Below are 27,198 nucleotides of genomic sequence, written 5' to 3' on the forward strand. Positions count from 1 at the left end.
AAAAAGCGTAAAAGCGCGTGCATTCGATGCACCATAGCAGCCGCTGAATTAGTTGGGAGTCCCTGCACACCACACGCCCGCTGAGAATGTTGGCAAACCCGCCTTGGCGGATGTGCGTTGATTGCAGTTTGGCAACACCTGTATTTGTGAAGTTCCTCACAAGGACACATTTCTGTATGAAATTCAGTGTTCTCTATAAATGGTGTTACATTTCCTGCAAATTTTAAGATACCATAAACGTTATCAAGCACGTATATAAAAGGAATATCAACAGCAAAGCGGCGGTTTCTCATTTGGCATGACAGGTGCTCTTTACTGCCAACAAGCTGGTTGGTGCTTGAATACGAAAAGAATCAGGACATAAAGATTTTGAAAAAGTTACGAAATGATTTTGAAACTTATTTGTATTCTGTACAGTCGTCTGTTGCCCATTCCATGTGGTGTAAAGATACTTTGTGTGTCTGTCAAGCGTCTCTAGAGGTACGCTGCACATACCGTTGACTACCTAGTGACCAAAATGTCTACTGTTAATAGATGCTGTAGCCAGTGTAATTTATTTTGTTCCTTTCGTAGTTACAAATGGAGAAAAGAGTGGCTGAAGTCTCTTCTGCTGTACGTGCGCTTAGTTGATCTATCTCAGAGAAACTTACAAAAATGTTAGGTCATAAAAGATCGTAACTAGCGGGTGAAAGAAATCTTGCCCGAAGTGAAACCGTATTACAAAAGCGAAATCAAGAAGACATGTTAAAATAATCTGTAAAAGTATATTGTTTCCTAGATATTGAAGCACGGCATCGTTTGCCCGTTACTTTCGGAAATTCTTAAGGACAGAATATAGTTTGTAGAAAATCATTTGATAAAATATAGATTTGTGGAGGACAGATAACTTGAATTGAAAAGTGGATGGATCTTGTACGTAAGCCCACAATAAAAATACCCGGATCTCCTTGTAAGAAGCATATACACATCACTGATTTGAGTGAAGGCTGTCAATGTAGGCACCAAAGATGAGTCAGTAAAATATGTTAACAAAAGCCAAATTGGCGCGCTCCGTTATTATAGGGAGATTCACGATTCATTTATCGAAGCTGACCTAGCTCAAGTTACATGTAGTGCATGAAGGCACCAGTTAGTATGTGGCTGTAGTTACACAACCTGGGTCCAGTGCGAGAAAAGTTCAGTAAGCTCCTCTGTAGTACAGCTGAATAAGTTGTCCTTAATGCTTTATTGCCCACTCTTGGCTCTAATTACCTCTTCTTGTACCAGCTTGTAATAATTGGGTGGGTTTCTCGTGTTGACCCACTAGCTTGAGTCGCTTCCGGGGTAGTACATGAAGGTTGCCCAGGTAGTCCCTTTCAGACTGCTGTCATATACACTGTGAAACACAGTGCTGTTACGTGGGTATGCTAGGCAGCTGGCAAATATTTGCTGAAAATAAACTGCCTAGTGTTCGTAGGATGGTTCCATTGTTTGTCCCCATCAGTATGATCACTGCGGGCCCTTACTTCCTGTGCTATGGTAGTATCGTGCATGCGAGACATAGAGAGTAAGGGATTCCCCTAAGCATCTCCCGAAAACTGTGCAAGCCGTTTTGCAAGGTATCTGCTCTCAAGTTTATTTTCGTTATGAAATGATGTGTGTGTACTGTTCATGTACAGATTGGCACGTCAGGTAGAGCTAAGTTGTGGGCCAACAGGAGCGTTGAAATAGCTGTCTTGATTCGCATTGATTTTATAACTGAAACAAACTACTGGAGTCTCAATACTTACAGGTGATAGAGACCAGGACAAACTGTAAATAAAATAATTGTTGAAAATAAACCACATGCACAACGCCTTACTTGTTTTTTAACACCAACTTAGTTTTCGCCTAAGAGATTCTTTATAGCATTTCTTTCCAGAAAACTGTTCAAATTTCAGTCGGCTTCTTCGCCAGTGACCAAATTCACCGACACCGTATTAAAGAGGAAGTTCGCTTCTCCTTTCTCAAGTCGTTTCGGTGTTTCTAACTAACATTCAAAGTCACAGATTTTGTTCCTTAGTTACAGCGCTCATTTTTAGGTGTACGAACAAAAGCAGTCAACAAACAAAACGAAACACAACACTGTACTGTACCGATATTGAAAAACACCTTCAGCCAAAGGTTTGCTTGTATAAACAAATAAAAACATGGAGAAGCAAATGCGTGGGGCCATTGACAGCGACAGAACTAAGAGGCATGGTTCGGTAGATGTTCTGGTTTGAGCAGGTGGGGGAAACTTAATCGACGAGGCTGTGAATTATGGGAAACTCGCAGTTCCGAGACTCGAAATTCCACTGTATTGTTTGTTTCACCGTTTAGTGGCTACTTGATACAGTTCACGCCAAAACTACTTAAAGTGCCTGCTCTAGTACGCATTTTCAATTTAGTTTGCCTACTAACACTTAACGGTTTGACCGCTAAGGGATGTCGACCAGATGACGTGGCAATAAAGTGCGAAAAATAAAACTGACTAAATTATCAAAGGGCTCTTCTCAAGGTCAGCCAAGAAACCTAGAAAAATCGCCGATACATTGAAAGTCTAGCGACTAAAAGTTTCATTGTGAATGTTCATGCTTCGAAGAAGGGGTGGAAGAAAGTTTCTGGGATATTGGGTGTGGCGGCAAATGCAAGTCGGCACTGGGGCGCTTCAAGTAATTCAAAGTAAGCGCCGCACGGTGGTTTGGGCTGTGATGCGGTGGCGCTGGAGTCGGACAGGTCCGGTCGCAGCCGCGGCTGGAGTGGGCAGCGAAATGTGGGGTCGGCGCGCGTAGCCGCAGTTCTGTCGAGCGCGTGCGTGTCGCAGGGCCACACGTGTTTGCGTGCGTGTTCATTATGGGTCGCAGGCCGAAGCAGCAGCTGTCGCAGGGCCAAATGGCCGAGGAGTACGTGGACAGGGGGCCAGGTAAGCCTCCCTCGTATTGCCATCCGCACGCCGCTATGGCACCGCACGTGTGTTTTTGACGGGAGACGCAGCTGCCACGTGTAGCGCACAACAGCTGCTCGTTTTCACGTGGGGTCACGTCTGTCTGTGAACAACTTGATTTCAGCGAAGACTCCAAATTTCCTGGTCTGGAACTTTCCTGGAGCAGTTTGGCGAACAGTGTCGAGCATTTGGAACATGAACATGAACTTCGAACGTAATACTACCAATTTGATTAGAGAGTTCTTATTGCTTTCACCTCATTTCTAGCTTCTCAGACATATTGACAGTGTTACTTGCATCTTTTCGTTGGTTTTTAGGAATTGGCTTCATGTTGGCAGATATGCATGTCTCAGAATAATACAAATTTGGGTCTTACGTGCTGTTTCCCTTTCGCTGCGTCGCCCTACGTGCAATATGTTGTACTAGGTAGTTCATTACTTAGAAATTGTCATGTTTACTCTCCAGTAACCAAATAAATTTTGTACTCGTTTATATTACTAACATGTGGGGAAACAACTTGTGTCAAACAATAAAATATTCATTTTGCCTGTGAAAAAGCACTGTCAATCCTCGTAGATGACATTGTAAATGTATGAATCATTCGTTTCAGATGTACTATCTATCTCAGTTTCAAAGAATGAAATATATTAAATCTTCAAGAAAAATAACATTAAAGAACTTTCACATAAACAGGAATCTGTGAATAGACCCAAACAGATACGTTCTGCAACTGAAGCTGTTGCAGAGTAACTGGTTTGGGAAACAAACTAACAACATATTAAGATACCTGCATATTTCACTCGGTCTATGATCTAGAGCAATAAATCACTTAGTGTGTAAGCAGTGATAATATTACAGCCAACCAAATTTATTTTAAATTTTAATATTAATTGTCAGATTACAATAAATCGAAATCTACAGCGCTAGAAGACATTCATTATTCATCACTGAAGTTGTCATTTGAAAACAGTGTTGGATGAAAAATTCTTTGTTTCCAGCTAACAAAATATAACAAGCAGCAAGACAGAAATATTCCTCATGTTTAGTATTGAAGGCAAACACGTTGAAGTTCTGCTTGTTTAAAAAGTTTTGTAAGGTCATCTGTCAAGTGTCAGTCATGCTATATTTCATAGACTGGGAGGACAATCTGCACTAGGATTAGAGAACACCATAGAAGTTTCAGATAAAAGACGGCAGATTCATCCAGTATATACTATTGCTTAAACCAGAGCCACAAATATGTATTACATGTGGGAGTCTTACTCAGAGGGAAAGGGTACAAAACTAACTCAATTAGAAATACTATAAATTAAATAACAGGTGTTAACATACAGATATCTGACATGTACACAGAACCACATTGGTGCCTTCATTTGTACATTGATATACAAATTCCCATGTATGTGAACACTTTTATTCATTTATAAATGCTGCACTAATGAATGTTGCAGAATTGTAACCTGTGTCCAAGTTGTCACTGGACAATTTTTATAGATTGTCAAGAAACAATAAGCTAAGAAGTTGACATGTTTGTGTCTCCTTAGTTACCATCTTTGAGATCAGTTATGTGCTAGAGAATGGGCTTACATCCCAAAACTGAATTTGTATAAAAACAATGAAGTTCTTGAAACAAGGCAAAGGTGTTCCTTTCGGTTAACTTTTGCTGTTGAATGTAAGGATGTTTCATTAATGACATACAGTATCACAGTGTTAGTAATAAAGAAAGAACAAACATGTAACCATACACACAAACTGTTTACATTTACTAATATAAACTGTTTTTATAGAAAATGTGCCATGTGGGACATGCAGTTAACTAGTTTGTTCAAAACACACTTCTGCGCTTTGTAGTCTTTCATTGGAACCTCTCTGGCTTCTGTTGAGAGGTTATTTGAACAGAGTGCAGGTCTGCGAGACCCCATAATTACTTTTCTTTCCATGTCGTGGGTAAGAAAACCTCCAAAGAACAAATGTTTCACCACTAAATGTGGGGCTGTCCTTCCATAACTTGTGAATTCTCTCTGCGCATCAGGTTCATGCACTCGCTCGGTTACTCCAAATTTAAAATAATAATAATTTATGATGTCACCTTTCTCTTCCTGGGTTTACTGTATCTATAAACTCAAATACTAAATTTGAGCCGGCCAAAGTGGCAGAGCAGTTCTAGACGCTACCTTCTGGAACCGCTACGGTGGCAGGTTCGAATCCTGCCTCGGGCATGGATGTGTGTGATGTCCTTAGGTTACTTAGGTTTCAGTAGCTCTAAGTTCCAGGGGCTGACGACCTCAGATGTTAAGTCCCATAGTGCTCAGAGCCATTTACTAAATTTCAGTGGGTATGCTAATATCTCTTCATGTCCAGTTCAACTACACAAGATTCCACAATATACACCATTAAAATCACATGAAGTAGCGCTTTGATTTTTTGTTACACCCTTTGTTACAAGACTTATAAGTAAATTATTAAATTAAAAATACCTTTTCAAGTTCTGAATCTTATGAATTGTTGTTTCTCCTTGCAGTTGTGGAGCTCATCTACTGGAGGGACCCAAAGAAGTCTGGCATTGTATTTGGAAGTGTGCTGGGAATTTTGCTGTCTCTGACTTACGTCTCACTCATCAGTGTCATTGCTTATCTCTCACTTGCAATTCTGACGGGAACAATTAGTTTCCGTGTTTACAAGACTGTGCTGCAGGCAGTTCAGAAAACCACTTCAGATGGACATCCATTCAAGTGAGATTATTATTATTATTATTATTGTAGTAGTAGTAGTAGTAGTAGTAGTAGTAGTAGTAGTAGTAGTGTAAAAGTAATTGCTCTGAAATATTGCTTGCGATCATAATCTGGTTTGTAGAATAGCACAATGTGTAGGTTAGGTTGCAAGGTGGTAATTTCATTTAGTTGGGGAAATCCAACAAACTTCAATACCAAATAAAATGTGTGGCAACAGACTGATGGGTAGCATAGCTTAATTTTTACATTCATACCATTTTTAATGCACTCTTGTCATAATCAAAATTGCAAAATAAATCCTGAAAACCTATATTACATGATCCATAAGTCTAAGTATTTTAATGCTTATGATCATACATTGTGCATGAACTACGAACAACACAAAGGGCATCCACTATATGAATTTAACTGGGTACTCTTTCAAAACAGACTTTCCAGGAAATGATGTTCTTTGTGAACTGCTAAGTGAAAAATGCGTGGCATGTAGCAAAGTCTGAAATGATTGTATAGAACCTAATGGGCAAGATTTGATTAGCAGGATTTCTAATTCAGGGGGAAGTTATTACAGGAATGGTGTTAACAAAATAGACCAGATACTAAGGTAGCTCATTCGATACAGGCCTGTGTTTGAGAATGTGGAAAAAAACTTGCATCAATTTGTTTGGCTCCTTTGCTTTAGAGGGGTGACAGAAATTTTGTCTGAAATAATCAGTAATCAAAGGATTTAGATTGACCGAAAATGCAGATCATGAGAAGTGTTCCGAATAAAGCTGTAGAGTGCTTAAATGATAAAATTGCACCCTGGCAGTTATTAGTAAATTAATGGAAGAGGAACGTAGGTGGTGAGCATTCGGTTTCATCACTGAGTTGTGGATGTACTGGTACTTATTTGAAAAGGGAATGTCATGGCAGGAGTGAGGATTATGATTACAGTCCATCTCGTACATTTGTGCCACTGGTCATATCAGATTAAATATGGTTTTTAGAATCTAAAGTTCAGTAATAAACGGTAATTATGCTGAAAGTCAAGAGTTATGGTGTGCTGTCTGGAGCCCTGCTGTGTAAATACTGCACGTGCTGCTAACCTTGTTAGCACTGGCTAGTACTAATGACGACTCGCAAGTCATACTTTCAAATACTGCAATACATTTCATATTTTGTTGCTTTAAAAGTTGGCTTCAGACTTTTCTGACTATGCTAATAGTATAGTCTCATTCCATATTTCTAAGAATGTACTGCCAGTTGTTGCACAGTAAAGAGTACTAATACTCTTCTTTTACTGTGTGCATTCCACTTAAGTATTCAGTTACTTTGACATTTCCTAATTACACTCAGTTTGTGTGTTTGAACATAATGGATGCTAGTAACATGGAGTTTTTGAAGATGACAAAATATTCCTTAACTCTCTTCCAGGATTACCACTTCATTAGATATAAGCTTACAAGCTTCTGTGTGCTTTATTGGACTGTATTGGTAAGGAGTCACAAAGTGTCATTCAGAAATTGACTTGAACTGTAAATAAGGTCAACCGTGCTGGAATAAATTGACATAGATTCTGCAGTATTGTTTAAAGGTTTCTTAATGTTAAATATTTCTCGTGGTGCAAATACTGATGTTACTGGAGGAAAGGCAAACATGAGGCAACATTACAGTTCACTGTTTTACTACAACCTTTACTTGGTTTTCACATACATTAGCTAGGACTCTCAACCAAATCGTCATCTTTCGACCTAATCTAGACCTTGGTTACGTTACAGATCAGTCTGTACCACAACCTAGATTTTGGGTGTGGGGGCTGTCTAATATCACACTTTAACCTGGTCTTCTGTAGGTGCTGTTTGCGTGAAGAAAACATTGCTTGTCATTGAAGTATTATATTAAAAGTAGAATTTTTAACTCTGAAACTATACAGCCAGTGCACAACATGTTCAGCTCCAGACTCCAAATCTGTAATAATTTCATTACTGCACTTCCATAAGTTAATAATCCTGACATGGTTAGTCTGGGCACAATCTGCAGTCTGTGGCAGCTGAAAGAGAATTCACAAGCCAAGACCGCTAAAAAAGTGGTTTATAGGATGATGACTGGTTCAGTAATACTGATGGATAATACGTTGTAAAAATTCAGAAGCATAAAATCAGATGACAGGATAGCTCTGTCGAAACCAGTCATCCAATAAAATGCTTTTTAGTGATCTTGGCTTGTGATGTTTGCATTAGTTACTTTCATTAGTCTTGGCGTGACCACCGGTGCGAGTGTTCCCATGTCTGTGTAGTTATGCATAAACTTGATGAGATGCAAATAGTATTTCCTGTTGTCATTGCTAAAATGAAAATGGACTTCTGTGGTTGTAATCAACTTAGTCCTGTTGTTCTCTCTTGTATTTTAAGTTTTCTTTCTGTTGGATAAGAATAAAGATAATTGTTTGAAAGATAATTTCAAGTTGCTTGAAGTTAGTGTGCAATGAACTTTTTTACTGCTTGCTGGAAAATATAAGTAAAATCATAGCGGTGTGCTGTTCCAGTAATGTGCCGGTCGTCAAATGATGTTATAGAAGGTAGCATTGGTTATTGCCAAATCTCACAGTGTGTTCTATACTCCATAGTATGTTTTACATGTGCAACTGCACTACTAGAATGCACAGGAATGAAACAATTTAAGCAAATGTTGCAGTTGAATTATTGCGCTCGAATAGTGCCGGGCAAATATTTCACTTGCTACAATGCAAAATGATGATGATTTTTACCATTCTATAATTAAAATCTCATAAGTCTTTTGTTTAATAATTCATCCCTTTTGAAGAAATGTTAACATTCCATTCGTTCGGTAAGTCACCTCATCTTTGTTTTTATATATATATATATATATATATATATATATATATATATATATAAACAAAGATGAGGTGACTTACCGAACGAATGGAACGTATATTTCATGTAAGGACCTGAAGGAAAAAGATAACGGGCTTGTACTGATGTCTAAAGACATTTGTTTTGCCCTTGCTCCTTAAAGATGGAGACAGGTTCAGAAGTTTAAGTTGCCTCATTCTTGTATTTTTGCAATTCACAGTTGAACAATGGTGAGGACCCAGTCTCTGTTGAACTGTTTGATTTCAAAGGACTAACAGAAAAATCATTGGAATTTTATTTTGCACATCGTGTTGGTCAAGATTATTCTTCCAGTATACCATTTTCTTCAAAAAATTCTCGTTTCCATTAGTATCTTTCTCTCAGAATTTCATAACCTTTTTATTCAGTATTTGTTCTATCATCAACTGGACTTTCGAGAATCCAGCCCTGATAGTTCTTTTTTTTTTGTTGGACCTAATGTCATTTTAAGACCCTTCCACATATTGAAGGTTGCTTCAACTATGTTGCAGAAGTTGCCTGGGAAGCCCTCACACATCCTGCGTACAGCCCCAATTTCTCCGCAAACGTTCCCATCTTTTTGGAGCTAAAGGAATACGTGGACATTGATGTGATGTGTTTCGAATGAATAGTTATATGCCTGGGTGCAATCATGGTTCCATAGGCTACTGCAAATATTTTTTTCTAGAGGGATTGGCAGTCTTGTCCCATAGTGGGATAAATGTATTAAGTTATTGTGATTACTTTTGAAATCATAAACAGTTCACTTACTTTTCCTCTCACATTTTCATTTCACTGCCCCTCATATTTAAGGTGTGGTAGCTGTACCATGTAATGTGACTACACCATGTACTGTGAATAGCGTGTAAGGTTGGCCCCAAGGAATGCTGCCATCTTCCATTCACTAAGGTGAAAATGACAGTTGTAAATCTCTCTCCCTCATTGCTCTACTTTAAGAACTATACAAATAAAATATTTTGACACTAGAATGTCCTAGGCACAGACAGGACACAAAGGAAAATCACAAAGTGAACTGTCTAAAGTTCTTGAATGAATTGTGAATTCTGATTGAGTTGTCGTACTCTGATCTGAACATGTCATTAAACAGTTCAGCCGCTTAGTTGACAAGCTATTCTACAGTATGAGGGAATTCTTTGATTTGCATAACTGGTTTAAGTAAGATACCTAATTTGTATGAGGGTGTGCTGAAAGGTAATGCCTCAGTCTTTTATTCCGATCTCAACACCATTTGAGTTGCTACATGTAGTGCTTACTACTCAGTCAACATTCCCACTTCACTGACGTAAGTTGCATTGCTCTGCTGCTAGAGTGCTCCCAGTTGAAGCATGTTGAGAAAGTGTGCTGCAATATTTTGAACATGTGGAGCACCCTCTCCTTCAATGTGACAATGCCGGACCACGTTAAGTGCCGTGACATCTGATATAGACACCTACCTTGTATTCACTACCATCAGTTGGCCTCCACATAGGCCCAAATTGGCCCCATCTGATTTTCATCTGTTTCCAAAACACCATTGCAGACTTCACTTTTGTAGTGATCCAGCATTGCAAGCTAAGGTGATTTTGTGGCTCCGTCAACAGTCAGACATTCTATGGTGATTGTATCAATAAACCGATCTCTCATTTGTAGAAATGTGTTCGTCAGAGTGACGGTTTAGAAATAAATATGTATACATGAAGGATAAAGGTATAGAAAGTTCATAAAGTTTTCATTAAAAAAAGCTTTGAGTTTCCACATCAAAAATTTGAAGGTATTACTTTCCAGCACACCCTCATACGTGTAACATGAATATTAAATTGAAATACTTTGTATTTGTAACATGCTGTCGCTGAGAGCCTATTCTACGATATGCGGTCAGTGGCAAATAAATAATCTGAATTTGTTTTATAGGGACATACTGGAACTGGATCTGACCCTGCCGCAAGAGAAAGTACGTGAGATGACTGACTTGGCTGTTGCCCATCTGAATGCAGCAGCCTGTGAACTGAGGCGGCTGTTCCTGGTAGAGGACCTTGTAGACTCAATTAAGTTTGGAGTTCTACTGTGGTGCCTGACATATGTTGGGGCGTGGTTTAATGGCATGACTCTAATCATCATAGGTAATTTTTGTCAGCAATTTAACATAGCTCATAGACCATTATGTGCAGTTGACCATTGGAATTCATCTTAAAGCTATTTTCTTACCATTTTTGTCGGATGCACTTTCACATTGAAAATAAACGATTAATTTGAGCCATATTACATATGTTATTGGAAAACATTTGACACTGATCTTTTAAAGTGGTGTAAACTCTGATGGGTGTGCTGCTGTTAAAAAGGAAAAGGGGGGGGGGGGTCGTATTGCAAGGAAGAGACCATGCAAGTTACACAGATGAACAGCCCGCCCCCCCCCCCCTCCCCCCCCTAAGGGGGGAGAGGAATGCCCTGAGGTCAGCTCCTCTGCAACATTCATATGGTTGACACATCCATAGTGTCAGAATTGGTTGTTATGGGTGCGAACAGGTCCTGGTCCATGTAAACTAGGGGGTAGAGGCAGAAATGGTGCTAGCATGGGGACACGCTACTACTTCTCTTGTAGGAAAGCAGGCAGTGAACTCCGGCACCCTGTAGACAAGGATCATGTCAACTTCGCACTCTGTGTGAGGGGCTGTGAGCTGGGCAGCTGAAGTGTCTGGAGGTGATGTAGCTGGCAGGTACCTGGGGAGTGGAGGCAGCAGCAGTGGTTGGCATAGGAGGCACCTGTAGCTTTGCCAATGAAGCCCCAGCATTCCTGCAAGAGAAGGCACTGCAGAGGTGTTGAGATATCGAGCCATGTTGCCAGTGTGTGGTCAATTTATGTCGGAGCAGCTGGTGACGACATCAGGAGGGTGGGCGGGCATGGCATGTTCTGCGCACAGTGAATGGTGGCACAAGTGGAAAAGATGACAGTCCGCAGAGGAAGCAGTGTTGCCCACCTGAGGGTGTAGCTGATGGTAGTGATGCGCCACAAGCCACTTGTCGACATGCAGCATGAACACGTGGTGCTCATAGTGCCTGTTGGTGTGGGTGATGCCCGGAGTCCAATGCAGTTGCTGTTCGAATCCTTGGGCTAGTAGCACAGTTCTGGGTGCAAACTGGCAGCAGCAGAAGATGGAGCAGCATCCATGGCTGCTAGCCTTGAAAGTGTTCAGCTGGGCTCGTTCCCAAATTGGATTCCTGTCTGCGTTTCCAGAATCCATACGATGGTTCCACCACACCATTAGATTCTGGGTTGGACGGAGGTGTCAAAATGCAGCAGCTGCCATTGTGTGAGCAAAAACCTTCAAAGGATTGAACGAAAAACTGAGGACCATTGTTCAAAACCACCATTTAAGGTAGGCACTTAATACAAAAAATTGCTGACAGCGTGTTGACTATTGCATCTGCAGCAGTAGCTGGACAACAAAAGGCATAAGAAAGATGGCAAAAGACATTGACAGCCAACACTCATGAAGTGTCTAGAGAAGTTCCAGCTAAGTTGATATGGATTCGTTCCCAAGACAGTGTGGGTGCTGCCAAAAGGGGAAAAATCGGTGCATTACACCTTTGTTCAGTGGCCGTGACCAGGCTCGCCATCTGACAATAAATACCAGGCCAGAACAAGTGCTTACAGGCAAATTGTTTGGTCAGGGAGCTCCCCAGTGACTTTCATGTAACAGGTTGGAGAACTTCTTACACAGCGTTGCTGGAATTGCAACAGGAGTAGTACTTTATTTTTATCGAGGAGAGACTGACCCCATCTTACAGGAAAAGACGATGATGGAAAGCATAGAAGTTTCACAATAGGTCAAATGGCCCAGCCCAGAGGTTGGTCAGGCCACCCGTGTTGAATCATTTTGAAAGCTGATCTTCATAGATGTTTGAGCTGAATCCAAATCTAGGGTTACCTTTTTTGGATCACCCATAGTTTCCGAGCCATATGCTTTAATTATATAGTATAAAAATGATATCCTATACGGTAAATGGGGAAATTAATGAAGCACTTCGTTACAACATAAGCATGTTTGCATTTACAGTAAGCTACTTAAAACAATTATCTGTGTTAATAGAGGTTTCACTTGTCGACTGGAATTGGTTTGTATATTCTTTCTCTTTTTTTCTCTGAAGCTTCTTGTATAGCTATTTCTACGATGAGTCGCTTGCTGAACTTCTCGGTGAAGTGACCAACAGTGGTCCCCCATTATGTTGGTGTTCCAGCAGCCTTGGTAGCGTTTTTCCACCACTTTAATGTCGTGGTGAAAACGCTCCCCTTGCTACTCACTAAAATCTCCCATTTTTGTCTGGGAAGTAATCAAGGTGACTCTTCAAAAAGTGAACTGGCTCATTAAACATCCTAAAGTTTTAAACTTCTTTAACATTGTAGCTATAATAGAAACATATTCTGGGTCTTTCTTGTACTACGAACTTTGTAATGACCTACTTGAATGATACCCATGCTTCTTTCTCATTTAAGGTCATTGTGGATTCAAAGTTAACATCAAACATCAGTTTTCTAATGCCAGGTATGACAAAGACTACTTTTTTAGTTTAGCTTCTGAAAGGTGTGGAAACTTCTGGCAGAGATACTTAAAACATGGTCCATCTTTAGGCAAAGCCTTTACAAACTGTTTCTTAGGCCTAACTTTATATGTAGAGGTGGTAGGATTGTGTTTTTTTTATCTACAAGGTTTTTGCATAGAATGTTCTTCTCACAAGGTTTTAAAGACTCCCTCACAGGCCAGTTCTTTCTGCACCAGTGTTGATCCCTAGCCCTACTGTCCCATTCACACAAGAAACATGAAAATTCGCTAAAGCGACTTTTCTGACAAAGGAGCACGCATATTACTTTTAGATTGCCACATATCATCCAACCATGAGCAGAATAGCCTATTTTATTTAGCACTATTTCTAGGTTTTCATAGCTTTCTTTCATATGTACAGAATGTCCAACAGCTATAGATGCATACATGGTACCACTGTGTAATAAATCAGCCTTTAAACTAGTTTTGGATGAATCAATAAACAGCCTCCAGTCTTCCATTTTGTATTCAATACCAAACTCATTCATCAGACTGGGAATGTCCGAGCAGTACACTAAATCACCTTGTTGGAAAAACTTTGGAAATTGCCTCTCTCTCTCTCTCTCTCTCTCTCTCTCTCTCTCTCTCTCTCTCTCTCTACATGTATATGCTGGTTCCAACTGCCAATACATTATTTTCTTTTAATCTAGAGCCAAGCAATTCAGCTTCTTCTTTCGTTAAGCCCATATCCCTAACCAAATTGTTAAGCTCGGTCTGAGTAAACAATTTGGGCTCTATACTTTCTGTATTACAATGGAATTCATCATCATCTCGTTCATCTAAATCAGAACGTACACCAGAAAATACTTCTGTTGGAATAGAGTTTAAATCATCTGCCGGTTTAGGAACCGGCAAATCTACACCATGCCCTACTGGCCGGATGGCGGATGGAAGGTTAGTGTAGCTTATTACATTCTTGTTTCTCGAATTGTGACCAGTAATATCAACACTACATAAGTAGCAATCATTGGAATCATTTCTTGGCTACACCCACATCATAGGAACAGCAAATCTAAAGGCTTTTTTCTTCTTTTTGGACAATTTTCTCAGACCTTCAACACACACACACACACACACACACACACACACACACACACACACACACACACACACACACAACCATATCTTCCGCAGTGCTCAAGATTTATCTTGATCACCAAGTTTAGATCCAAAGTATGATAATAAATCTTTTTCAATGTCTGTAATGTTTGTTTGGTGTTTTTTAATCACAAAATCACCACAAAAATAACAAACTGTCAGGGTTGTTACAACTACGATTAGACATTGTTCTGAACACATGTACAGGCAATGGGGAAAGTGAGGTTAGTTTGACAGTGAACAAAACACTATCTATTAACACAAAAATAGAATTGTCAGCAGTAATACCAACGTCGTCTACATTAATTACACTTCCTTTTAAAATTATTTTAACTACATAAAAGCTGTTAAATTCTTTAAAAAATCGCTTTAATTTAATATTTTGAACTGTAAAATGTGAAGAAATAGTGGGTGATACAGTTTTTTGAGTATCAAATTTGGAATTCCCACCCTAAAAACATAAGAATAACATATTTTCAGCAAAAGTTTTTCCATCGTTTGCCTGTGTAGTATGTCATGCTTTCGTGCCAGTTTGAAAACGACAGTTTTTCCGGGTCAGACAAGGGCTCTGACTGCATGGGCAGCCGTGACAATGTGTCAGCACTTGCATGCTGTGACATACATCGGAAATACATCTTGTAATTATATCTCGACGAAAATGAGGCTCATTGTTGAAGATGATGAGCTGCTTTGTCAGGTAAAGCAGCTGAAAGGTGAAACACACTAACTATAGCTTTATGATCAGTGACTAGGTCGAATTTGGTACCAAATAAGAAGACATGAAATTTTCTCATGCCATAAACAATTGCAGGGGGGTTCTTTTCGACTTGCAGATTCTGCTTCTGAGCTATGGTGAGAGTTTTGGATGCAGATGCGACACGTTGCTCAGAACTATACATGTAATGATGGGCCAGAACGGCTCCCACCCCATACTGGGATGTGTCCATGGTCTAGACATATAGGTTTACTCTGTTGGATGGTCGCAAGGCAAGGTGCAGAGCGTAATTCGTTTTTAAGCTGTAAAAATGCTTGCTGATAGGCCAGCTACTGCTTGAAATGGACATTTTTTACAAAGCAACAGCCAGAATAGCTCCACCCAGAAGAAACTTGTGATAGTATGATAACTCGGCAATGAATGCAGTAGTTGCTGCAGATAGGTAGGACGAGGCAAAGCTGTAATAGCAGCTTCATGCAGTTCCAGTGCTTCAACACCCTGCATGGAAAAATCAGGACAGAGATAAACCATAGTGGATTAAAAGATTGTGACTTAGTAAGATTACACTTAATGCCTATGGTTTGCTAAACAATAGAGAACAGAGGTTACGTGAATGTTAGCCTGTCAAGGTGTCCATTACTACAATGTCGTCAAGATAGTTAATACAGCAAGGAACCTCTGCCGAGATTTGCTTCAAAAAGCATTGGAAAAAAGCTGTACCCTCTCACCCTAAACATCAAATGTTAATATGGACAAAGATAGAAAGGTGTCTACACTTCAAGCAATTTTTTCAAGGCATCATCTAATAGAACCTCAGCTAAGTTAATTTTGGAAAAGAATTGACCCTCGGCAAATTTTGCAGGTAATTCATCAGTTAGAAGCAGAGGGTGTGTGTAAGTAATATTGTGCTTTTATGGTAACTTTAAAGTCTCTACAAAATCGGAGCTGACCCGATTGTTTTTTACAATCGCTAATGACATAGTCCACTCAATCACTGACATTGATTGAATGATGTGTAGTGATGCCAACTGATCCAGTTTGGACTCGACTTGCTTGCAGGACACTGGTATGGACTACGCCTGAAAAAAGTGCTGCAGAGCTACACAATTACTCTAGGACTTAGTGAAGGACATGATCTTATGATAAGAGTGACACTGTCAGTAATAGAATATTCAAAAGCAACGTAATCGTCTAAACCAGACAAATTCTCTGTATGAATTTAGTAGACTGTCAAATAGATGATTGGATGGGCTACAGATTTGTAAGCTGTGGTGGCAGTAAATGGATCAATAACAGGAATATGTTGTTTGTTGTAGCTTACCAGATAGTGCTGGACAGCTGTGCTTATGTTGGAGAATTGAAGAGTCAAACAGCAGCTCCGGCATGATGGATGTTTCAATAAAAATGTTTATTGTGATCTGGTGACAGCAATGAAACATTTGTTCAGAGGAAGACTGAATACGGCCTTCATTGCAACACTTGATGTGATGCCCATCTGGGTCATGCAGGTCTCTTGTCTTGCACAAAGCAAGAGGGGCATGATGGATGTACTGCATGTTGTTGTTGCCGATGGGGTTGCTCATTGCTGCCAGGTTTTCTGGTTGGTACGACAGACTTCCTCTTTGCTTGGCGAGCCCGTTGCTATGTTCCACTGTGGTGCACTATCAACAACAGCTGTGCTGAATTATTTGATTTATTGGCCTAATGCATGGGATACCTCAAAAGACGGAGCACTGTCTTCAAAGGACAGATACTCACATTGAAGGGCTCTGATGAACTTCCTTGTTGGGTGTGAGGAGGATGATCGTCACAAACTATGGCGTTTGCATAGGATTTTTCGGAGGTTTTAGCAACTATGTGATTCTTATGGCCCAAACCCAGCAGCTCTGCCGTCCAAGCCCAAGAAGATCGATGGGGCAGCTTGTGGCACTGGTAAAACTTTGAGCAGTAATAAAATAGGTGCACTTGTGATAAGAGGACGGCAAACTACACATTTTATCAAAGTAGTGCGAGGCAGTTCCAGTGAGAGGGCAAACTGACACAACTGGTAGACAAGAGGACACAGAAACAAAACAAAGCCTTAAATATCCCGTTTAGTCACCTTAAATTGACCAAGTGCTGGTGGAGCCAATTTTCATAAGCATCCTAGTCTTCAGCAGAGTCATGATACAGTGGAAGCAGCAACTACAGCAGCAGTTCCACTTGATAGTGGAGCATGAACAGTCAATGTAGCAACAAGTTTTTCCAAAGCAACTGTGGTAAGTTGCTGCTGGCTGACAAATGATTAAAGTACCATATCCATGGAGAAGTTATGTGAAAGTCACTGAAGTGGAGCACATGAAAGTTCTCCTAATTGGTACTTGTATTCCAACTCAGAGTGCAATAAGAAACATGTATTGAAAGTTCAGTACAACTTTGTGGCACAGGAGCTGGTGCCTGTCAGTATGAAGAACATTGCCCCACCGGGGCTGCTAGCTTCCTATAGGAGGAGATGGGGCACCATCAATGGTTGGCAGCCTGTGCAGGTGCTGAACAGTGCGCTACTCACGTATGGTATGTTCTGCGACTGTGGTGGCAAAGGTGTAAAAGTTACTACACCTTTCAGTGCCTAAATAACAGCTTTTTACTTGTGGCAGCTAAACACACATTTTCTCGTCATAATAGCCGTATAATATATTTATCTCATAATATAGCCACAAATTAAATTGAGCAAAATTATTGATATTATGATATAAAATGCAAAAAAGCTAGGATTGGCCACACGAATTTTACTTCGATTTTTCTCTACTTCCTTTCTTCCTAGTTGTTAAATCATTGCCCCTACTTAAGTCTGACTTGATTTGTCAGATTTTCACCATCTTCTCTGCAGGAAGGTTCAGGCAGTATACAATTAAAGTCATGAGGTACCTACTAATATTGTCGCACATCCTTTTGCTTGGCATAGAGCAGGAATTCAGTGTGGTATGGACTGAACCAGTTGAAGTCCTTTGCTGAAATATTGAAGGGAGGCCAAATCATTCACTCGAACTGTCCAGAATGTTCTTCAAACCAGTCGCCAACAGGTGTGGCCTGGTGACATGGCACATTGCCATCCATAAAAATTCCATCACCTTTTGGGAACATGAAAGCATGAATGGCTGCAAATAGTCCCAAAGTAACTGAATGTAACCATTTCCAATAAGTGATTGATTCAGTTGGACCAGAGGACCCAGTCCATTCCATGTAAACACAGCCTACATCATTATGGAGCCACCACCAGCTTGCACAGTGCCTTGTTGACAGTGTTGGTCCATGGCTTCAGGGTGTTTCTACCACACTCGCACCCTACCATCTGCTTTTACCTATTGAAATCGGCACTGATCTGACCAGGAAACAGTTTTCCAGTCATCTAGGGTCTAACTGATGTGGCCATCAGTCCACAAAAGGAACTGAACGCGATGTTGTGCTGTTAACAAAGGCACTCATATTGATTGTCAGCTGCCATAGCTCATTAACACCAAATTTTGTCCCACTGTCCTAACAGCTGTGGCTACTGCACACGGTGTTGCTTATGTTAGCACTGACAACACTAGCCAAATGCTGCTTCTCTAGTTCATTATTTGAAGACTGTTGGCCACTGCGTTGTCCACGATGAGAGGTGATGCCTGCAATTTGCTGTTTTTGGCACACTCTTGGCTCCGTGGATTTCAAAACATTGAAGTGAAATATGCAATACCATTGCCATCTCTATAAAAGTCCATATATCTACATTTTTAAATTCAGGCTTTAGCCTCAATTAATATTGTTGACTTTTTTCTTTCTCCTGTTTCCCTTTTTACTGTTGCTTTTGGAAAAACAGACCTCCATCTTCAGGTGCCCTCACTTTTACTTGCTTACAGTTCAGTGCTTTTTCTGTTGTAGGCCTTAGACTACAGTTAAAAACAGATTTGCTTTGCTTTTGGTAGGATCACATTCTTACACTGTTAACTTCAGTATGCAAAGAATGCCTAAAATATCATGGTTTTATATTTATTCTGCAGTCAGCTGAACAAATAGCACTCTTCATAATAGTTTAAAAAAAATTAAGATTTCTTTTATTAAAAGCCGTTGCTCTTGTTGATACCCATCAGGATTTCGTAAGTTTTATTGTTCTTTGCAAATGATTTCATCTCACTTTTGTTGCACAAATCGCTGAAGTGGTGTCAAATACAGAGACTTGCATTGGGCAGCTGAACAGCTCCAGATATGGTATCCTGACCAATGATCATTTCATAGCAGCTTATGAAACTCTTGGCAGTGAGTTTCAACTAGTTGATTTACATACCAACTGTCCGCATGCTTAGTGACTTTCAGTATATTACATCAAGAATCTTCTTACTAATTGTCCAAATAAAGCTCATTTACCTCTATTAAGTACCAAAAATGTTCTATTAAACACTTAAATGACATTTCATTTTGAACACCCCAGTATTTACTGAATAGCAGTTCTGTTACGGATAATAATGGAGAGGAACCTTTCATCAACCATTCTTTACCTTTTATCCAATTAAACTGCTGTTAAACTATTGAAATTCAGACTTTTGGAAGGTGCCCCTAATTAAAATGGATCTCTCCCCCCTTTCCGCCCTCCCCTCCCCTGTGCCTTCTGGATGCTGTGGAAATAATAAAATCACTAGTAACATTACTGCACATTGACATAAAAGAAGAAACAGAAATTTGTAAAGTAAAACTCTTCCCAAGAGTATTGTACACTGTTATTTATACTTTCAACACAGATTTTGCTACTTCCTGTGGATTTAATGTTAACTTTTAGCTTTTCATGACTAATTTGCAGCTGTGAGCACTGTTTTTTTGTGTTTGTTAGGTCTCCCCTCCAGCCAAAATTCATTCATGTGTTAATTGTAAATTTGTGTTGTTAAAAAACTAAAAAAACTGAGTAAGATGTTGAAGTTCTTAATGCACTAAGCTTACCTTGAAGAGGAGTGCAGTTCAAATTTGTTGTCATATCTCTGTATAGTATTTTTCCAAATCAGTCAAATGCTGTAATGGGTTCTTTCTAAAAATACTTCACCTTTTCCCTCTTTACCACATTTTTCTTATCAAACTTCATGCCAAGTACTCGGAAACCTTGTCGCCTGCTTTGAACATACCAAATTACTCCCTTCCTCCTTCCCCTTCCTCTAAAAAGCAAAAAAATCTGATCTTCAGACTGCAGTATATGTGACTGAAACAAATCCTTCAGAGGTTTCATAATATTGGCAGAGAAAAATTTTCAAATTGGCCTTTCACTTAAAAATGGAGGAAAAAAGATTTCCGAAGTGGTAATGATGATAGTCGTGTCAAGTGCTGGAGATAGAAGGGGTCCTTCAGTTGATAAGAGAAACAGTAAATGAGATGGATACGGAGTTACATGGAAAAAATGGCATTTGGTTAGGGGTAGACAACATGGAACAGTGTGAGAGGGAAATAAAAACTGAAATTCTTTTAGCAGAGTGTTATTGAGTTGTTGATCAGCTGGTAGTCACTGTGGAGGAATGTGACAGGACTCTAAATTGAACGTGGTGAGTCATTTGTTGTGAAAATGAAGAGATACGCTCTAGGGAGTCTACTACACGTCTATAAGCAGTCATTGTTTCCTCCCTTGAAAACAAAACAGTTATTGGTTATTCCTCCTCCTTGCCCAATTAATATTGCCTTATATGTTCTTATGATAGGTAAAGGAAAACGTTAAGAGAGAAGAGAGTTGTATTTGTGTGATTACACAAATTATATGCTGTCATTATAACATTTCAATATTTCTTGTTTCCAGCTTTTGTAGCCTTGTTCACCTTGCCAAAGGTTTATGAAACAAACAAAGTGCAGATTGATCAGAACATTGATTTAGTGAGGAGCAAAATAGCAGAGATCTCATCAAAGTAAGTAATTTGTAGATAATTCTAACAAAGTACTTTAGCTATTATGAACTGCATCTGTGTAGTTACTGGTTGTATTGTTATGAAAGATTAAATGCCAATAAATAATAGATATTTACAACTTTTTAAGTGTGTAAATATTAAATATCTTTTTGCTTTTAATATCTGGTTCTGTTCTTAATCGCAGTGACTATAGCCTTCAACATCACTTCATAAAATTAAGTCGAATATTGTTATGGAATTGTTTGTGAAACGTTGACAGAACTGATGGAATGTACCTCCCCCGTGTGTGTGTGTGTGTGTGTGTGTGTGTGTGTGTGTGTGTGTGTGTGTGTGTGTGTGTGTACGAAATAATAACAATTTTCATTTTCTTTTACAGGATTAAAGCAACCATCCGTGTTGGTGGGAAGAAACCAGAAGAAAAGAAAGAATAAATACTTACTTTTTCAGAGGAAATCATTTAAAAGTGAACTGCAAAAACAGCAATGAAATTGGAACAAAACAACCACTTTCTTCTGTGCAGTCATCATATATATTCCATGTGTATGAATGTCATCATCACACAGTAATAAACCTTGACCAACTACGTGATTGCTGTATTAATTTCATACGGTTTCTTAGGTTTCTAATTTATTCTGTCCATTCTATTAACATTGTAATTTATTCCACTTGGCTCAGACTACTGTAAATATTTCAATTTTGAACAGAAAGATTGAAATATGAGTAAGAGCATGTAAGTGTAAAACTCTTTAAATGTTTTCTCTCTACTGTAGAATGAAGAGTTGTTATCAAAGTTCCCCATGCTGCTTCAGATTTGTAGCATATCCTGTGAAAAATAAGTGTACATGTGTGAGAGAATGGTGTTTTTATTATCCATTTAACTAAGTTTCCTCTGAAGGATTGAGTCTGGTTGTGTGTGAACAGGCCCTTAAATTTTCACAGACTGGGTGCATTAATCCTCGCTTGCATGAAGTGTGGTTGAATGTGTGTCTTTGTAATTTTCTGCGTAATAGGAATAGGTACTGGACAAAAAACTGGAGAGAGAGAGATAACTAACTCGCAACTTTATTGTGTTTAAATGATGATATGGAAATTTTGTATCCTGTGTGTGTGTGTGTGTGTGTGTGTGTGTGTGTGTGTGTGTGTGTGCTTGTTAAAAGTAAGCCTGGATGCAATTGTTTGCATGTAGTTGTCGCTGTAAGCTGCAAAAATTCTTGTTTCATCTATTAAAGTGTTGCAAATATCTCACATGAAAAGTGAATATTAACAGAATATGTTGCTGTAAAGTTATTTGCTGCTTATTTGGTTTATAAAGCTCTTAATGGTGAACATTCATTAAATAATGATGCTTTTAACACAAATTTAAAACTGAATCAGTTGATTGGTGTAAGAAGATACTATTTGTGCCACAAATTTTTATATAAAATTGAGCACCTATGCTGCTATCTGTGAGATGTCACTTAAATAAATTTCTCACAGAAAATTGTTGTACATTGCTGTCTGTCTCTTTGTGACTGAAAAATAACAAAGCTACGTGGAATCTCTGCTATATGTACGAAAACTATATGAAATCTGGAGACAGTATCAGATGGCTTGTGAAATTGTTACTTTTATTGATCTTTTTACTTACTGCCCTCCGCATAATTCGCTTAATGGTTGGTGGGCGAGCACACGAGTATTCTGCCAAATGCACATGTATAGATGATTATTCTTAGCCTAATTAATTGTTGGGATTATTTAAATTGGAAAGATATGGTGATAATACTGCATATTTGTCTTTTTGACATAAATACACCCTAATGCTTTTCATACAGCATCTAGACTCGTAATAATGAAAGTAGCTGTTATTAATTCAGGTCTAGTGTTAAGAGAATTGGTGCAATGTTTTGTTGGAAGAAATATGTATTAGTTTCATTCTGGTTTTTGTCACGTATAATTTGGAGATATTAAGTTGTATTGATGTGCTTTGTACACAAATAAAAAGAAATCTACCTGGAACATGTGTAAGTTCTGAAATCTAAATGTAGAGTCTGAATTCTACAATGGTTTAGTGGATTTTAGTAATGCTGAAGTGGTTATTGTAAAAAACTGTAATATCTGTGTGGTCCTCACAACAGCAGATTTAGTGTTCTTCATAAATTCATCTACTGCTTAAAAAATACTCTGGTATTGTCTGGCAGTGTCTTGAGGATTACAAACACCTTTGAGGATCTGATTTAACAAGTTGTTTTCAATATTTTTGATATTCAGTGCATAAATTTAAGTTGGTAGAAATGCTATCAAAACACCGGACACAGAACACTGTCAATAATACCCTTACATACATTTGAACATCAATTATCAAACATTTTAATTTAGCTGAATTTTCTGTCTGTGCATCACAAAGGTAGACAATCATGTTAAATAGAAAATAATTTCCTGATAAACTGCACAATATTATTTATTCGGCGCAAACTAGCTTGGGGCGCATTAGGACATTGTCAGCTGACAACTGGATAACAATTTGCAGATCATGAAACTGTCCTATTTAATATTATTCAGTATTTGTTACAGTTGCTAATAGGGTTGCTTATGGGTTCAGAAAATAAATATCTGACAGTAAGGACATATTATATAAAAACACCACAATATTTCTCTAACGACTTACATCCCGTTAAACTGTAACCCAGAAGACTGTATCATTGTAGCTGCATCGTATGTGCTCCCTTCGTATTTCTTTGTAACATAAACATGTTAAATGTGAAGTGTGGGTACCTGACGTGGTGTGTACATTTACCGTAGGTAAAGGAGAGCTCTTGATTGATAGCAGAAATTTGAGTCACTGATAGGCACACCAGTACCCACCCACTGTCTTAAAGTGATATTCTATCACCCACCCTACCAGACACATCCTGGTCCATCCCTATGCAACTCCCACACACAGGCATCATGTCCCTGTGGACAATATGAATGCGAATCTGCCCAATCCACCCACTCAGCATATTTTACTCCAGTTCTATCACAGCTTTATCCTGTCCCATCATTCACCCCATTTATATTCTCTCTCTCTCTCTCTCTCTCTCTCTCTCTCTCTCTCTCTCTCTCTCTCTGTCTCTCTCTCTCTCTGTGTGTGTGTGTGTGTGTGTGTGTGTGTGTGTGTGTGTGTGTGTGTTTGGCCAACCACTTCAGATTGCCTTCGTGGGGCTGCCACCTCATCACCCAGGCACTGGCGATTTACCAGACGTTCGGCATATGGGCTCGCATATCCTCTGCACCCCTATACGTTGTTTAAGGCCGGTATTACACTATCAAATTTCTTTGTCAAAGATTTGATCAAAGGTGTGATCCAATATTCCGTCCAATATATTTGACAAAGATCTTTGACGTAGCGCTAGAAGGGGTATTACACTGTCATCAAATTTTTCGTCAAAGTTCAAGATGGCTGACAACAACTTGTTACTTAACCGCAGCAGTTCTACGTACTCCAATTGCATTGTGTGCACATGCGGAAAAGAAGTGGGGGGGGGGGGGGGGGGGAAATGGAACCATACATACGAGGTTGACTGTCTTAAAAGTCCTGGGATTACAACTTGATAATAAATTCAGTTGGGAGGAGCACACCACAGAACTGCAGAAAGGCCTTAACAAATCTGTATTTGCAATTCGTGTGTTTGCAGACAGAGGCAACATAAAAATGAAAAAGCTTGCATACTTTCATTCCATAATGTCATACGGGATAATATTTTGGGGGTAAATCTTGAAGTCAAACAAAAGTTTTCAAGGTCCAAAAGTGTGTAATACGTATTATTTGTGGAGTAAATTCACAGACCTCCTGCAGAAACCTCTTCAAAGAACTTGGTATACTAACTACTGCCTCTCAGTATATTTACTTCTTAATGAAATTTGTCGTAAATAATCTCTTTTTCCAACAAACAACTCAGTTCATACATACAATACCAGGAACAAAAATGATCTGCACAAGGACTTAAAAGCACTTACTTTAGTTCAAAAAGGGGTCCACTACTCAGGAACACTCGTCTTCAATAATTTGCCAGCAAACATAAAAAATTTAGTTAGAAATAAAGATCAGTTTAAAAGGAGCCTGAAAGACTTACTACTGGCCAATTCCTTCTACTCCATTGGCGAAATTTTTAATAGAAACAAATGATGTATTGTATTTATTCATACTATTAGTATTGTTATTTCAGCTTAAAAAAAAATCGACATGTTCCCCATCCACGAGGATCTCCTCAGCACGGATCTATGGAACGAAAAACTAATCTAATCTGGGTGAAGCCGTGGGTTTTACGACGACACGATAAAAGCATTCAACAAAACTTGTTACGTGAGCTTACAGTGGAAGACGTCAAGTCGTACATCAATTACTTAAGAATGGATGAGCATACATTTCTGTATGTGCTCAATGAAGTGTATCATCCTATCACAAAGCACAATATTCACTTAAGAACTGCTACATCTTCAGAAGACAGGCTCACTATAACACTCAGATTCCTTGCTACAGGAGAGGGTTGGGTTGGGTTAGGTTGGGTTAGGTTGGGTTAGGTCAGGTTAGGTTAGGTCAGGTTAGGTATCTTCTTAATCTATTTTTGTATTCAGGGTGCCTCACGTTGTAAAGCGCCTCATCAGCTTCAGACATCTCTTAATTTTGTAGTTGTCGGCACACACCAATGGTATTTACCGGCAATGGTTATAAAAACACTACAGACGACGGTACGCTGCAGCGATGCTAGCGCTCCATGTGGTAACATGTCACATTGCAGTGAACAGAAGACAAGCGGTTTCTTTGATCAAATATACAGCGAGGCCCTAGATTTGATCAAATATTGGACGACATTTGACAAAGTCCCTATTACACTATCAAATATCTTTGACAAAGATATTGGACAAAGAAATTTGATAGTGTAATACCGGTCTAACTGCCATCATCGATTGGGTCTCCCAGACTCAGATTTCATAAACTGATTTCCCAATACCACTTCTGGATGATCACATACACAATTCATAATTAATTCTGGAAATCTGCTTCTGGTTGTCAGTTCTTCAATTCTGCAGTAGATTTTCATTCCCATCCAAATGCATGCAGTTTTGAAACCTGTTTGCACTGTCAGGTTTTGTCTTGTTTCTAAAATATTTTGGCTAGTACGACGAGTGGCCTTCTGTACAGTGAAAAAAGGTAAGGAAAAATATTAGACTGAAGTCGTTTACACCTTGTCTGATTCAAGAGAAATAATGATTTTGTTGACTAAATCATAAACTGTATCAGTTGTTTTCCAGGCACTATATTTAACTGGGCTAGTAAATCTAATTCAAACCTTAACATGTAAACATGACAGTGGAAAACTGTTTCCAAAACTTGGGTTTTACCTTTTGTAAGATGTCGCATGTAAATGTAATGAGTGACAGGGCCACCTGTGAAAGCAGCCATGTCATTTACCTGCCAAGTTTGCTGCAGTCACTCCACAGCTCTTTGTCAATATGACACCAACTGTCCACCAGAGTGATTGGCCACCACTAAACTCGCCAAGAATACAGTTGACCACCCAGTGGCATAACGTGCAACTGAGAGCAACATGCTGGAATTTGGTGGCTGCTCCGAAACGCAGGCCATCAAAATCCTTCACTCAAGAACCAGCTGCTATGAACTTTGCAGAGGAGAGTTCTCCTTGCAACACATTCTTTGTCCTTGTAACTCTCCCTGTGTCAGTCATAGTTAGCGCACTGACTTCACATCTTCCATGAAGTTTACATTTTCTCTGTCCTCTCACTCTCCCTCAGTCTCCACATACCATCTTGTCCTGCACCTCTCCAACTGGTACACAAGTATCACATGCCTAGCATGTGCATGCTCGACAGAGGATGTATTCTGAAAGTTAGCAAACTTTATTTCCCTTTCGTGTGTGCATGTGAGGAGTGGTCTTCCTTACTCTTAAATTACTTGGGTTCTGCCAAACTTTTCCTCACTATATTTAATTCTATAAGACATGACCTGCCAAGAGTCCTCAATGGTAGCTTACCAGTCTAAGTAGTAAAGATGTATGCTTATTGCAAAAGGAGTGATGAACTTCGAAGTGAATTCCATTAGGTCATATGAGCACAAATGCAGCTGATACAATATTGTACATTCTGAAAGGAGCACAACAGATGCAGGTCTTGGTCTACAGCAGGCACGAGATTGGACTGTTTGAGGTAAACTAGAGCAATACATTAAGCTAAGATGGGAACAATGAAAGTAAATTGATGAAAAACCAGTCTTTGTAATAACAAATTGAGACCATTTAGAATATGAAACATTTTTACATTACAATATTTTCTTTTTGAAATGTAATTTATTGTAGGTCTGCATGATGATA

The 27,198-nt window shown here is 39.2% G+C and overlaps 1 protein-coding gene across 2 annotated transcripts in view; it reads left to right on the plus strand.

Moving 5' to 3' along the window:
* The window catches only part of LOC124620374 (reticulon-1-like), a 387,596-nt gene extending 364,750 nt beyond the window's left edge, over positions 1-22,846 (plus strand). For both annotated transcript variants that reach the window (XM_047147045.1, XM_047147046.1), the window contains 4 exons: positions 5,466-5,676; positions 10,458-10,666; positions 20,746-20,851; positions 21,228-22,846. In XM_047147045.1, the coding sequence (XP_047003001.1) occupies positions 5,466-5,676; positions 10,458-10,666; positions 20,746-20,851; positions 21,228-21,282 (581 nt within the window). In that variant the 3' untranslated portion in view covers positions 21,283-22,846. The remainder of the gene's footprint in view (positions 1-5,465; positions 5,677-10,457; positions 10,667-20,745; positions 20,852-21,227) is intronic.
* Positions 22,847-27,198: the final 4,352 nt, after the last annotated feature.

This window comes from Schistocerca americana, chromosome 6, assembly GCF_021461395.2.
Source record: "Schistocerca americana isolate TAMUIC-IGC-003095 chromosome 6, iqSchAmer2.1, whole genome shotgun sequence".
Lineage (NCBI taxonomy): Eukaryota > Metazoa > Arthropoda > Insecta > Orthoptera > Acrididae > Schistocerca > Schistocerca americana.